The sequence below is a fragment of the Miniopterus natalensis genome, chromosome 9 (assembly GCF_054644295.1).
Source record: "Miniopterus natalensis isolate mMinNat1 chromosome 9, mMinNat1.hap1, whole genome shotgun sequence".
Taxonomy (NCBI): Eukaryota; Metazoa; Chordata; class Mammalia; order Chiroptera; family Miniopteridae; genus Miniopterus; species Miniopterus natalensis.
The window spans coordinates 43,180,965-43,194,916 of NC_142089.1; the positions used below are offsets into that span (position 1 = coordinate 43,180,965).

The window sequence follows — 13,952 nt, forward strand, 5'->3', positions numbered from 1 at the left end:
TTTGTATTTAAACCACTAATATTACTAAGAAAATCAGTTAAAGAAACAGTATACTCAAGGGACATCCTTAGTTTAAGGTCATGAAGGAAGATAGGGGTCTCTATAGATGAGATAAAAAACAAGGTGAAAAAATGTATTCAGGCTTTAGACCAATTTGACTTGGCACTCTGTTATTATACAAAGCTACTACAAACCTTTTTTTCTCAGTGGTCTATTACATCAGGGCTTATGAATGACATATAAAGCATAAAGGCAAAGTAGGCCTATCAGAGTAACAAAATCATGTGTGATTTTGATGGAGCCAAAACTAGCCTGATGAGGTAGAGTTGTAACAATTTTGGAAAGAACTGATTTTATTTAGGAATTAAAACTTTACATTTAGAGATTAAACATACTAGGAAAACCTTAATAGTTCACACTGTAAAGTATTATGCGGCTATTAAAATAAATGAAGTACTTCCTCGTGAACTAATATGGTAGGATGCCTATGATATATTAAGTAAGAATGACAAATTGCATAACGACATAATAGTATGATTCCATAAAAAAAAACTGAATGCTCAGTATACACATATATATATACAGGGGTAGGCAAAAGTAGGTTTACAGTTGTGAGTACGTAAAAGTTTATTCTTGTATTATTTATTATTGTTATTGTATACATTTTTATTACAACTGTAACCCTACTTTTGTCCACCCCTGTGTGTCTTTGTGTGTGTGTATTTGTGCATACACACACACATTTGTAAACATTAAAAAGGGTTTGAATGTATTAGCATGAAACATTAACAGTGGTTTCTATAGTTGTCAATATCTGATTTACTTTTACAATTATTTTAAGATTTATTTTTATGATTATTTTGGGGATAAATATCACAGAGCATTCATGTATCTTTATGTAATAAAAGTTAATTCAAATGCTTTAAAAAAACATATGTAAACTCATTATATCCCAAACTATATATAGATTACATTTTTTTAAATTTTTTAACAAAATTTAGTTGTTTTTGTAGTTGTTTAGTTAGTAAAGGTCACTGGAATCAAACTTCCTATTTGGACAATGGAGAGAAACTTATTATTAAGGTAAAATAAATGACTGCAAAATATCTAGGAATTAAGGTGTTTCATAAATAACAAACATGTGTGACCAAACAGTATGTTAAGACAGTGGCTATTAAGTATACAGGAAAAGTAGCAAAAATGACTGAAAGTTAATAAAATATACATCAAATGTTAACCAAATTCTGCACATTCAGGGATTCAAGTACCATATTTCAAACTTCCTTAAATTCCAAAATCTAATAATTTCATAATTATACTTCTCTTCCTTCTGAAAATTCCTTATAGTAAAGTATTATAATATTTAAACCTGCATTTTATTTTTTAAAAACGTAAGACATTTTTAATTTTAAAAGTAAGAATTATAGCCCTGGCCTGGTAGCTCAGTTGGTTTGAGCGTCATCCCGATACTGCAAGGTTATGGTTTAATCTCCAATCAGGGCACATACAAGAATCAACCAATGAATGTATCAATAAGTGGAACAAATCGATGTTTCTCTCTCTAAAATCAATATATTAAAAAGAAAAAAAAAGAATTATAAAAGTTACTATTTAGACCCTGGCTGGAGTGGCTCAATGATTAGCGCATCAGCCTGCTCACTGAAGGGTGCTGGTTGGATTCCTGGTCAATGGCACATACCTGAGTTGCAGGATCAATCTCCGGTCCTGCTTGAGGTGTGTGCCAGAGGCAACCAATCGATGTGTCTCTCTCACATCGATGTTTCTCTCTCTCTCTCTCCTCCTCGCTCCTTCCCTTCCACTCTCTAAAAATCAATGGAAAAATATCCTTGAAAAGTTACTAATCAGGTTGAGATAATTAAATACCACTTCAGTGCTTTACATTCAATGTGATGGAAAATATTAATTTTCTTTAGGGCAAGTATAAAATTTTTGTTATGTAACAAATATATACAATTGTTATCTTTTATTTTATTTTTTAATATATCTTTATTGATTTGAGAGAGAGGAAAGGAGAAGGAGAGAGAGAGCCAGAAACATCAATGATGAGAGAGTCATTGATTGGCTGCAGCCCGCAACCCAGGCATGTGCCCTGACCGGGAATCGAACCCCGATCGCCTGGATCCTAGGTCGACGCTTAACCGCTGAGCCACGCCCGGCCGGGCCAATTGTTATCTTTTACACTTGCAATTCTGTGTGTGTACATATTTCATAGTAAAACATAACACACTCTTACCCCAGCTTTGAAAATCCCAGTGAAGTTCTAGATAAAAGTCACCTAGCTGGGAAATGAAATATGAATAATTATAAATGCACCTTAGTTAATAGCTCTTATATCTACTTAACATTTTACTTTTTAAAAGCTGTTATCATTTAAGGTCTATAGACAAAAACAGAAAATTTCATTGTTTTAGAATTAGATAAAAAGAAAAAAGTTTATTATTTAAAATAAAACATTACAATAGCACACATTACAACATTTAGCTACAAAAGAAAATATGCACCACTGTATACTTTATAACAACATTTTAATCACAAAGGAAAATATCTGAAACTGAGAGGCATTTAAATTTGCATCAATAAATATTCCATTTCTCAGCATAACTAAAATAACAATAAGTATTATTGTAAAAATAGTTAATGACTTTAGAAGTGTACTAAAAATGATTTCCAAAATGATTATTTGTGTACCTCATAATGGTCTAAAAAAAAAAGACCCATTATAATAGAAACTTTTATTTCTGAAGGTGGTAACACATAGATTTAGTAAATCTGAAGTAATATAAGAACTATGTAAGAACTATAGAGAAAATTTTTATTTCACAAATTAGAAGCTAAACACCAAAAGACTATAAATATTAAGTAAACTATTACAATCAAATATTCTCCAAAAACAATTATCTTTTCAGAACTAAAAAAAAAAAAAAAAAAAAGCATACACTAAGAAAAGACACAGTCATCCTCACAAGTGTATCTTTCTCCCACAGTTCTTTTAGGCATCAAAAATACAGAAGAAAATATCAGAAAATAAACCTCTCTTTCTGTGCCAGCACCCTCAGTTCTTACTATCATGAAGCAGGACACAAAAAAAGTTCTGTTACATAAGGAAAATGCGAACTGCTCCTACTAGGAGCAGTTGCTTCAGCTCTCAGAGTATCTTCTAATCCAAAGGACAAAAAAAATTGTCATTAATTATGACCTACCTCCTTTTTTCTTAGAGCCCTCATCTAATGTACTGAGAGCAGTAATTCTTTATCTACCTTCCTAGTTCAAAGTAAATGGTGCTTCCCGTAAGAGTACATTTATACATCATAATCAAAATATTTTATTTTATTATTCCTTAATTTAAGCAGGATTTTTACCACTTTTTGACCCTTAATAATTAGTGAGAAATTAGACCGTAGTTTTTAAAATGCTTAAAATTACAGTGACAATTATTCTTGGAGTGCAAAATCAGCAAAAAAATATAGCCTACCTCTTTCAGGGCTTTTAATAATCGAGGTCGTTTTTCTTCCACACTTTCCCTGGATTGCTGCTTAAGCTTCCTTAAAAGAGCTGTAACTAAAATTTAAATTAAAAAATAATTAATTTAAAATAGATTTCACCCTGCTAGAAAACACCACTAGCTTTTATACAGATATATTGAGAGATATAGATATTGTGAATAAGTTTAGTAAGAGTATTATCCTGAAGGATATTGAGATTAGATACCTCAACATCAATTTATATTCATTCACACTAGTTTTCCTAGTTTTTAATCATCCATACGAATTTACCTGACTAAGCCATGATTTACCAATCCCAGTCAGATGATGCAATGTCCTGCTATTAACACTGATCTAAAAGATCTCAAAGTTAGCAGATCTCAAAAACCCCATTGGATACGACTTTTCTAAAAATATAATTATCTGCAATTGTTACCAGGTACTGTATATCTGTTCATTTCTTTCCCTAGAGGTTGTACTCTCACATACTACTAATACAGAATAAAAATACAAAACTCAATCCTATTCTATCTGTGAAAATAACTTCTGAATCTAAAAAAAACTGAAAACCTCCTTAGTATTTTCTCATTAGTTAAGAGATCGTAATTTAAACACTGCGTTAAAATGCAAACCCCCAGCTTTACTACTTATTTATTAGCTATATATAAACTTGGACAAGTTACAGAATTTCCCCAAATTTAAATTTCTTTTTTTTTCATTTGTCAAATAAGAATAATGTCAAAATCTAATATCGAGTTACTGTTAAGCCTCAATATAAATTGCTTACAATTGTGCCTATAATTAAGTAAATATAATTTTTATCTATCAGAATGAAGGTCTAAAATTGACTAGCAAAATCAGTCAATCCCTAACATTTACTGAAATAAGGGAAAACACTAGGCTCGAATGAACTAGCAAAAATAAGGCTAGCAAAAATAAGAAGATGGAAAAATGTGCACTGAGATAAAAAAAATGTATACAAGGTTAGGCCAGTGTTGCTCAGTGGTTGAGTGTCGATCTATGGACCAGGAGGTCATGGTACAATTCCCAGTCAGGGCACATGCCAGGGTTTCGGGCTCAATCCCCAGTAGGGAGTGTGGAGGAGGCAGCCAATAAATGACTGTCTCTCATTGATGTTTCAATCTCTCTCTCCCTCTCTCTTCTTCTCTCTGAAATCAATAAAAACATTTTTTTAAAAAATGTATACATCAATACATGCAGATTTCCTCCTGGTACTGACATATTTTTTCATAAACATATATACATATATATGCAAAAATACTATTTTTTTCTATTTTACAGTATGTGTTCTTATAAACTATTGCAAGCCTATGTGGAATAAGGACAGAAACAGAGGTTTATAAAAAAAATTAAAAAAAGAAACAGAAAGAAGATGGTAGTGAAAGATTGGACCAGATTTTTTTTGTCCACATAGGCCAAATTAGGAAAAGGCCAAAGAAAAATTCTGAAGAACAGTAAAATTTATTCTTACTTTTAACCACCAGTCTAACAATAACTCCAACATATTTCAAAAAGCCAAAAATCAGTCCTAGCAGGTTTGGCTCAGTAGTTAGAGGGCAGCTGGCTGACTGAAGGGTCACAGGTTCAATTCCAGTCAAGGGCACCTACACTGGTTGCAGGCTTGATCCCCAGCCCCAGAGCTTGTGCAGAGGCAACCAATTGATGTGTCTCTCTCACATCGCTGTTTCTCCCTCTGCCCCTCCCTTCCACTTTCTCTTAAAAAAAATCAATGTGAAAAATATCGTTGGCTAAGGATTAGCAACAACAACAAAAAGCCAAAAATCAAAGAACAATGTTTAAATTACTAAAGGTCTTTCAGAATAGTACAAGAGGCTGAAACCTAGAAGTCAAAGAACAAGACACCTGATCTCGTTTATAAACTAGCTCTGTGCTACATATATATTTAATACGATAAAAAACTCAAAGTAAAAATAAACAAACAAACTAGCTCTGTGACCTAGGTCAATAGTTCCCAAATACAAATCTGCATTTCAGTGCCCAGTTGTTCAAGTTTCCAGTGATATGTAGCAAAATAAAAATATTGGGAACTAGGATGGGGTTTTTTCCTGTATAAATCACATACTATTTTAACTCAAGAACTATTCTTGCTACTATTTTTGGCTTCAAAATGTCTTCTTTAATAAAATGATCATAGAAGAAAGCAGTTTGCTTTTTTTAGGTTCTTCTATGCTAAAATAAAAATGTTAGCTATTCTGCATCAATCCTCAAATTTTTTTTCTGGTATGTGAAATCCAAATAGTCTGGAACCAATGACCTAGATAATCATTAAGATTGTTTACAGATTCAAATTTATATGAATCTGGTTAGCCTTCATGTTGGTTATAATTTAACTCTAATATCAGAGATACATTACCCAAATGTAGTAGCTTTTCTTCCTCACTATAAGCTCAAATACTTTAATAAATCTTTATTCAACCTCTCTTGCCTTCAAACTGAAGTGGACCTCTGTTGAATGTAAAACATGAAAAAAATTCAATTCCTAGATTGAAAAGATATCTTAATGTAAAGCAGAATATTTTTTCAATAACTAAATATGCTAGAACTGACTGAAGGCATTTAGTAAACAACACAAAATGACATAAAAATGACCAAACGTTAGCCCGGCTGGCATGGCTCAATGGTCGAGCATCGACCTATAATCCAGGAGATTGAGGTTCGATTCCCAGTCAGGACACATGCCCGGGTTGCAGACTCAATCCCCTGCAGGGGACCTGCAGGAGGCAGCCAATCAATGATTCTCTCTCATCACTGATGTTTCTATCTCTCATTCCCTTTTTCTCTCTGAAATCAATAAAAAAATATATATTTTTTAAATGATCAAACATTATGAGAACACTGATCTGTAGTGAAGTTACTGAGGTCCTAAATTAATTCTGGAGGAGTCACTGTTACTCGAGATAATAAATTTTCCTTATTCAAAAAAAATATTTTTTTAATGACCAAACATTATTAAAAAGGTAGTGACAGCAATATATAATACAGTAATATATGCAAAAGATTTTTTTGTTGTTGTTAATTCTCACTGAGGATATTTTTTCCATTGATTTTTAGAGAGAGTTGGAAGGGATAGGGGGAGGGAGAGAAAGAGAAAGAGAGAGAGAGAAAGAGAGAGAGAGAGAAACATCAATGTGACAGAGACACATCGACTGGTTGCCTCCTTCTCATGCCCTGACCGGGGCCGAGGATCAAATCTGCAAACCCAGACACATGCCCTTGACCAGAAATCGAACCCACGACCCTTCGGTCAGCAGGCTGACACTTCAACCACTAAGCCAAACCAGCCAGGGCACAAAAGAGATTCTTGTTCTATGAGACTTCACATTTTAAAAAAAGTACATCAATTCAAACTTTCTTATGGAAGCAGAAGTAAACATTCAGAATGCAATTATACAAAATTACCACCATATTTTTGGGGTCTCAGTATTTGTACTTCCATACTGTAAGAATCTTAACATTTTTAATTGATAATGAAACTAAAATTATCTTCATTTAGAGGATTTGGATGGTATTAGACAGAATTCATACTCAAATGAACAATTCCAATAAACTACAATTAATTTAACTTTCTCTTTCCTTCTCCCATATAAAGTATTTTTAAAGTTTTCAGTTTATTGTTCCAAAGCTTCTGGAACTAAGCCCTATAGCTCCAAGTATTACTTAAATCTGTATCTTCTGCTGTCCACTTTCTTTTATGCTCCAGTCTAATTACTTCTCATTTCTTACTTGGACAGTTCTTCCTGGATGAACCACACATAAATCAAACTCACCGAGCTTAACACCTAATAATTGAAATCCCATATTGTTCTTCCTTCTACATTCTATAAATCAATTAATTAATGAGATCCCCATTAATCCAAGATATAGATCTTGAAGTTACTCATAATCCTTCTATCACTACCCAGGAGATAATCAACCATTGTCAATTCTTTCATGTAATTATCTTTCTAATCTATCCCTCACTTCTGTAAGCACAGTATCTCTTATTTAAGACAAGATTACCACATGTGATCTAAAGATATTTTTTTCTAAAAGTCTACTGCCTCCCACTCAATTAAAAAGTCTTGGGTTTTATCTAATAATCTCAATCCCTGCTTTGAAGTCGTCTGGGGTTTTGCAATGACTGGAAATTGAGCTTAAAATCTTGAGTAGCATATAAAGCAGATCTCGGTGTGTCCCCTTTACCATTACAACTTCATCTCCCAAAACTACTCTTCCTCCCTTCACCCATGTTTGCCTTGTAGTCTCATTTAGGAAGCCACACTGAAATACAAGTTCTCTAAAATATGCTTTGTTGTTTTTCACATTTCCAGGCTTTCCACACATTCTGCTTCTGTATGCTAGAATGTCTTTACCCACCTTATTAAATCCTAAAATCCACTGAGAGTTCAGTCAAATAACCAACACCTTGCAAAAACCAGAATTACTTTCTCCCTCAACTGTTTCACCCTAGTACTTTGTATATGCTTCAGAACACTACAGAATATTCATTGCTCTCTCTTATCAAATTACAATGAGTTCCTCAATGTCAAAGCTAATGGCACATCCCTACTTTATTTCAGATGCATGTGGTAGATACTTAGAAGACAAACCTGTTCCAATGAAGCTTACTGCAGAGAAGGCTCCCTTGTAATTGAACTGAGATCTGAACAATTATAAGAAGTTGGGGCAGAAGGATGTGTAACTATGAGAAACTAAAAGGCTAGCAATGCTGACACACGGAAAGCCATGTAGAAAGAACAAGATAAGGAAGATAAAAAAGTGACACTATCATTCTGGATCTTATAAACCAAGTTAGAGATTTTGATCTTCATTCTAAGTACAGAAATTTTGAAAAGGTTTTAAATAGAAGAGTAATATGACTAGAAAAAGAAACTAAGAAAAAGTATGTGTGTGTAATAAAATATTAACAGTGGTTATCTCTGGTAAAATAATTTTCTTCTTTTTACTCTATAATTTCCTAATTTTCTATAATGAATATCATTATTTTCTTATAAGAAAAACTATAAAGTTTTGAACAATTCAGGAGAGTTATGGTAAACAAAAATCCTAATACTTTACAGAAATTTTTTTTTTCTCTTTTTTTCTTTTATATCTTTATTGATTTCAGAGAGAGGAAAAGGGAGAGAGAGAGACAGAAAATTTTTAATTCTTGATAAGTAGTCTTAAATTTTCTTTGCTGGTTTTAGTCATATCTTCATTAATTCATTGAACAAATATATGTGCCAGGCACTGTTCTGGGAGAGAAGAGATAAAGGATGAATAAGCACCTATATGTGACTGAGTCCTCACAAGGCTTCTATCAGGACACAAAGTAGGGAACAGGCACTGTTGAACAATTAATTAGAAGTGTGCTGAGTACTGCAAAGAAAAAGAGTGGACCACTTCAAAATGTATGAAAAGGAGAAGTTAATCTACTCCAGGAGTTGAGGAAAGATTTCTCCCAGGAAGAACTAAAGTTGAAATGCGAATGAAGACGACTGCCAGTTCTGGATAAGACTGCAAACCAACATGGAATGCTGTCTCTTTCCCTCCAAACTAACCTTTGCTGTGCTACAAAAATAAGACAGAGGCTAATAGAATTCCTAAAACTACCACAACATACATGTCATAACGTAAATCTGTACAAACTACGAGCAACTCCTGGAAAGATAGCTAAGTCTCAGTATGGATAAGAAATGAGCAGTCTAGATCAAAGAAAAGCTAGAGACCATGGGTGGGGGATAAGTCAGGAAAAGACTTTTAGATTGTATCCTATCTCTCCCTGATAAAGGCCTGGGCTGATCAGTGTTCACCAGGTAACCATTATAAGGCAGAGAAGCAACATAATCTTGAAATTTCATTAATTTTAAAGGAAATAATTCTAAATAGTCTCTGAAAAGTAATTTAGAATTAGCTTGCTGCTCTGTAGCCCAAAAATATTAGCAGAAATCAGACCAAAAAGACAAACAGGTCACAAAGTTTTCACTAATAATTTATAATATTAGATTATCTATGTATTAATGTAATTTTCTATGCCCAGAAAAGTTTAATGTAACATAAGCTAAATAATAAAAAACGTATGTCATAGTAATTTAAAAAAATTTCAAAATAGAAACATGTTTAACATCTTTATAAATACATTCACATTAATATTTCTAAATATGTACCATAAGGGTTGTGGAATTAATTGTCCTTTATGTTAGTAGTTAAATATTTCTTTCATGTGATAGGAAGTAATAAAAATACAATTATTGAATAATTATGGACATACAATTATATAAATAATTGGCAATGGGATACTATTCAGAATGTGTTTCTAAGATATCACTGTACAGAAATAACTTTAAAAACAGGCCTTAATTATGCACCACAATTTTTACATTAAAATTTATTATTATATATCCAATAACTGATTTTCTTAGAAAACTCTGTTTATTGGCCTTCCCATAGATTATGAATTACTAAAGAGTAGAAACTATGTCTTCATTCTCTACATCTTATCGTATACACGTGCTTTCTAGTAAGGACTCATTAAATATTCACTAATGCTGAATAAGAGAATCCTTGAAAGGCATTTAAGTCTCAAGATGGGTCAGAAATCCAGGAGCCCACCTGGTTTCCTCTCTACTCTGCTAATCTTTAGAAATACCAGAGCCCTGTCTGCTAAGCTCAGTTGGCTAGAGTGTCATCCCGATACGCTCTAGGTTGTGGGTTCGATCCCCAGTAAGGGCACATACAGTTCCAAATAATGTTCCAAAAAAATTAAGCAGCTGTCAGAAAGGACAGTCAGGTTTCAATGTTTTTTAAAAGTCTTTCATTCTAAATGATATAAAATAAAATAAAAATAGGAGAACAACAATAGGGCAGAATGCTGTAAAAGGAGAAAAAACAAACATACTTTTAAATGTAATTCCTCCGTTATCTTTACGTATTATCCAATGTTCAAGTTCCTAATAATTCATATATAAGTTTATAAATAACTACACACTTTTCATAGTATGGAAAGTAACACTAGCAGAAAAATATTTCAAATGCATCCCTTCATATTTTTAGACTATATAACAACAATGGTAATTTATATTGCTTACTCATCTGTCTATCTCCATAGCTGATGGCTTCCGCCAGCGGGCTCCATCCCTGAGCATTTTTCACCTTCACTGGAGCATTGTGAGCCAAAAGTAAATGGGCACATTCTGAAACATAAAGTGGTAAAAATATCAAACATAATGCAATTTTTAGAATTTCAATATAAAAATCATGTAAAAATTCAGGAAACGAAATTAATAGAAAATAGATCTATAAAATAGATACTGTACTATGGAGAATTAAATATATTTTTTAATTCCTATGTGTATCTAAAACAGGTTATTTCAGATCCTCAAATTCAGTAAGTATAAACTGGATCTCTCTACAATAGAAGGATTATGCCCCCTAATAACTGTTCTCAAGAGCATGTTGAAAATATTTTCTACTCTAAAAGATAACCTAAGAACCTCAAGAGTAATTTACATCAAACAAAAAAGATCTGACTGTCTATAATGTCAAATGAAGAGGTCATTATTTATTTTATCTCTTAAACAAGTGAACAAACTTAGTGGCATTAATAGTGAGATACTGGACATTATGTATTTCCTAAAGTAACGCAATATAATAAAGTTCATAGTGCTCCCTGGGTCCCTTTCTAGAGCCCCAATGCCCCTTCTCCCGGCTCCCTCCCCTCATCTCCCCAAACCCTCTCCACTTCCCAGGCCCCTCCCCTAACCCAGAAACACAACAAAAAGTTCATAACATCGCTTATGCAGTACTCTTTCCAGAAATGTTTAACCTGAACCTAATTAAGTCTCTATAGCTAATTTTCAATTTACAGAAAAGACAGGAAACAAAGAAAAAGTTAAATAATATGAGAAAATAATCAGATAAATCTCAGATGGGGACAGTCTACAAATTAGCTGGACAAGACACTTCAAAAAGGTACACAGAAGGAAGAAAAATCTGGGCAAACTTTTCTAGATTAAAATAAAGACATATCAACCAAATGCAATGAGTAAACCTCGAATGTGTTTTGGTTCAATATAAAACACCTATAAAAAACATTTTCGAAACTGAAAAAAATCTGAATTAGATATCAGATATTATAAAAATATTATTAATTTTCTTAGGTGTGATAATATCATAGTTATGAAGGAGAATGTCCTTAGAGATGAATGCTGAAGTATTTGGTAGTAAAATGTCATTATGTCTACATCTAATTTGCAAATGGTACAGTGACAGTTATATAACATGCTAAGATAAACAAAAAGATAATGTAAATATGATAAAATGTTAACAATTACTGAAACTACGTGGAGAGTGTTTCATCAATGTTCATTGTGATAATGCTTCAGTTTTTCTATATATTTGAAATTTTTCATAATAAAGTGTTAGAAGAAAAACGAGATGTAAAAAGTTTTTAAGGAATAAATTTAAGCTATCTCAATAGACTTAAAGGAATGTCCACATTGTACTACTAAATGAAAATGCAGAAGTATATTATGACCCCATTTTTTTAAAAGGAATAAAAAACTACATACATGAGTGTGTATTTAGATACATACATACATATTGGTATATAATAGTAAGCATGGAGAAAAGTATAGGATAATATCCAGCAAGTTAACATGGGTTTATTGGGAGAAGGGGGGTAATAAGGAGAGAAAATGATAAACCACATAAAAAGAATTTTTAGCCCGGCTGGGTGTGGCTCAGCGGTTGAGTGTCGACCTAGGATACAGGCGATCAGGGTTCGATTCCTGGTCAGGGCACATGCCCGGGTTGCGGGCTCGATCAATGACTCTCTGATCATTGATGTTTCTCTCTCTCTCTCTCTCTCTCTCTCTCCTTTCCTCTCTCTGAAATCAATAAAGATATATTAAAAAAAAAAAAAGAATTTTTAAAAACAAATAAATAAATAAAATTGACCCTCCCCTCAAAAAAACCTACCAGGGGATTTTATGTAGATATGTGTATATATGTGCACATATAAATAAGTTAGGGAAACATAAACATGAATAGATATCTACAGACTTGTAAAAGTATTTTATGATAAAGATTGGAGGGAAAAGAAAAACATGACGAAGTACCGCATGTAGTGATTCAACTTCAGTGAAAACAAACTAAGCCTCAGTGTTATAAGGAGGAAAGTGTACAATGATACCCATTAGGTTATTAATGTTAATTACATCAGAAAAACAAGTAGGAGATATGATGCTTTTATACAAGGGGTTGGCAAAAGTGGGTTTACAGCTGTTCATAATGAAAAAGACATGCAGGTTATGACTATTACAGTAGCTTTTAGTAACTTCTATGTTTCTCATACTCACAACTATAAACCTACTTTTGTCCACCCCTGTACATCTTTGTTCTGTATTATTTCAATTATTTCAACAGGCATGTATTAATAACTTAAAAATCATTAAAGAAAAAATTTTAATTTAAAAATATTAATAAGCAAGATGCACAACAGTATCTAAAGCAATATCCCAATTGTGTAAATGAAGGTATAAGATTAGTATGATTTCCATATATTCTAGACATGTCAACTATGTTTTCTGATATACCACAGACGCTGATGAACTGGTGACCTTCACTCACCAATCACAACTCAACTGACGCAGGAATGAGCAATTAAGGAAAAGTCAGATAATCATAGATGTGCCAGTGTCCTACGACATATTCTCATATATTAAAAAAAACCTGGATCAATCAAATGCCTTCTCTCTGTAATTTAAAAATGAATAATAAGAAACAAGGTAGTTAACAAACAGGTACTAAGGCTAAAAGAATGCATGAATGTGGCAGAGAGAAGTTAAAACCTGAGTAGTGTGGACAAAATAAAATTCCCCCCCAAATTACATTCCAATGTATGAACAGTTTTTGGGAAATACACAAAAAATGATTTTGATTAGTGGAAATAAAAAGCTTATAGGACAGCCCGGCCGGGCGTGGCTCAGCCTAGGATCCAGGAGATCCCTGTTCGATTCTTGGTCAAGGCACATCCAGAGTTGTGGGCTCGATCTCCAGTGGGGGACCTGCAGGGGCAGCTGATCAATGACTCTCTCATCATTGATGTTTCTGTCTCTCTCTCCCTCTCCCTTTCTCTCTCTGAAATCAATAAAGATATATTAAAAAAAAAAAAAAAAAGCTTGTAGGCCAATAGCTATTAATGAAATTGGAAAGATTAGCAAAAAACCTATGAGAACCTGTAGGCTACACTATAGAGTTCAGGCTATATCCTATAGTTGATGTTATAGGATGACTAATTTAATTTCCAAATGATATCCCAAGTCACACTTACAGCCAAAAAGCCTCTGACTGGGAATCGAACCTCCATCTCCTGGATCATAGGCTGATGCTCAACCACTGAGCCACACTGGCCTGGCTTCCTCTGTA

General features: G+C 33.1%; 1 protein-coding gene across 2 annotated transcripts in view; it reads right to left on the minus strand.

Annotated features, from left to right (window-relative positions):
- ANKRD13C (ankyrin repeat domain 13C) overlaps positions 1-13,952 on the minus strand; it is a 61,395-nt gene that overhangs the window by 26,474 nt on the left and 20,969 nt on the right. For both annotated transcript variants that reach the window (XM_016216793.2, XM_016216791.2), the window contains 3 exons: positions 10,613-10,717; positions 3,494-3,579; positions 2,255-2,300 (listed from right to left, as the gene is read on the minus strand). In XM_016216793.2, coding sequence (XP_016072279.2) covers positions 2,255-2,300; positions 3,494-3,579; positions 10,613-10,717 — 237 coding nt within the window. The remainder of the gene's footprint in view (positions 1-2,254; positions 2,301-3,493; positions 3,580-10,612; positions 10,718-13,952) is intronic.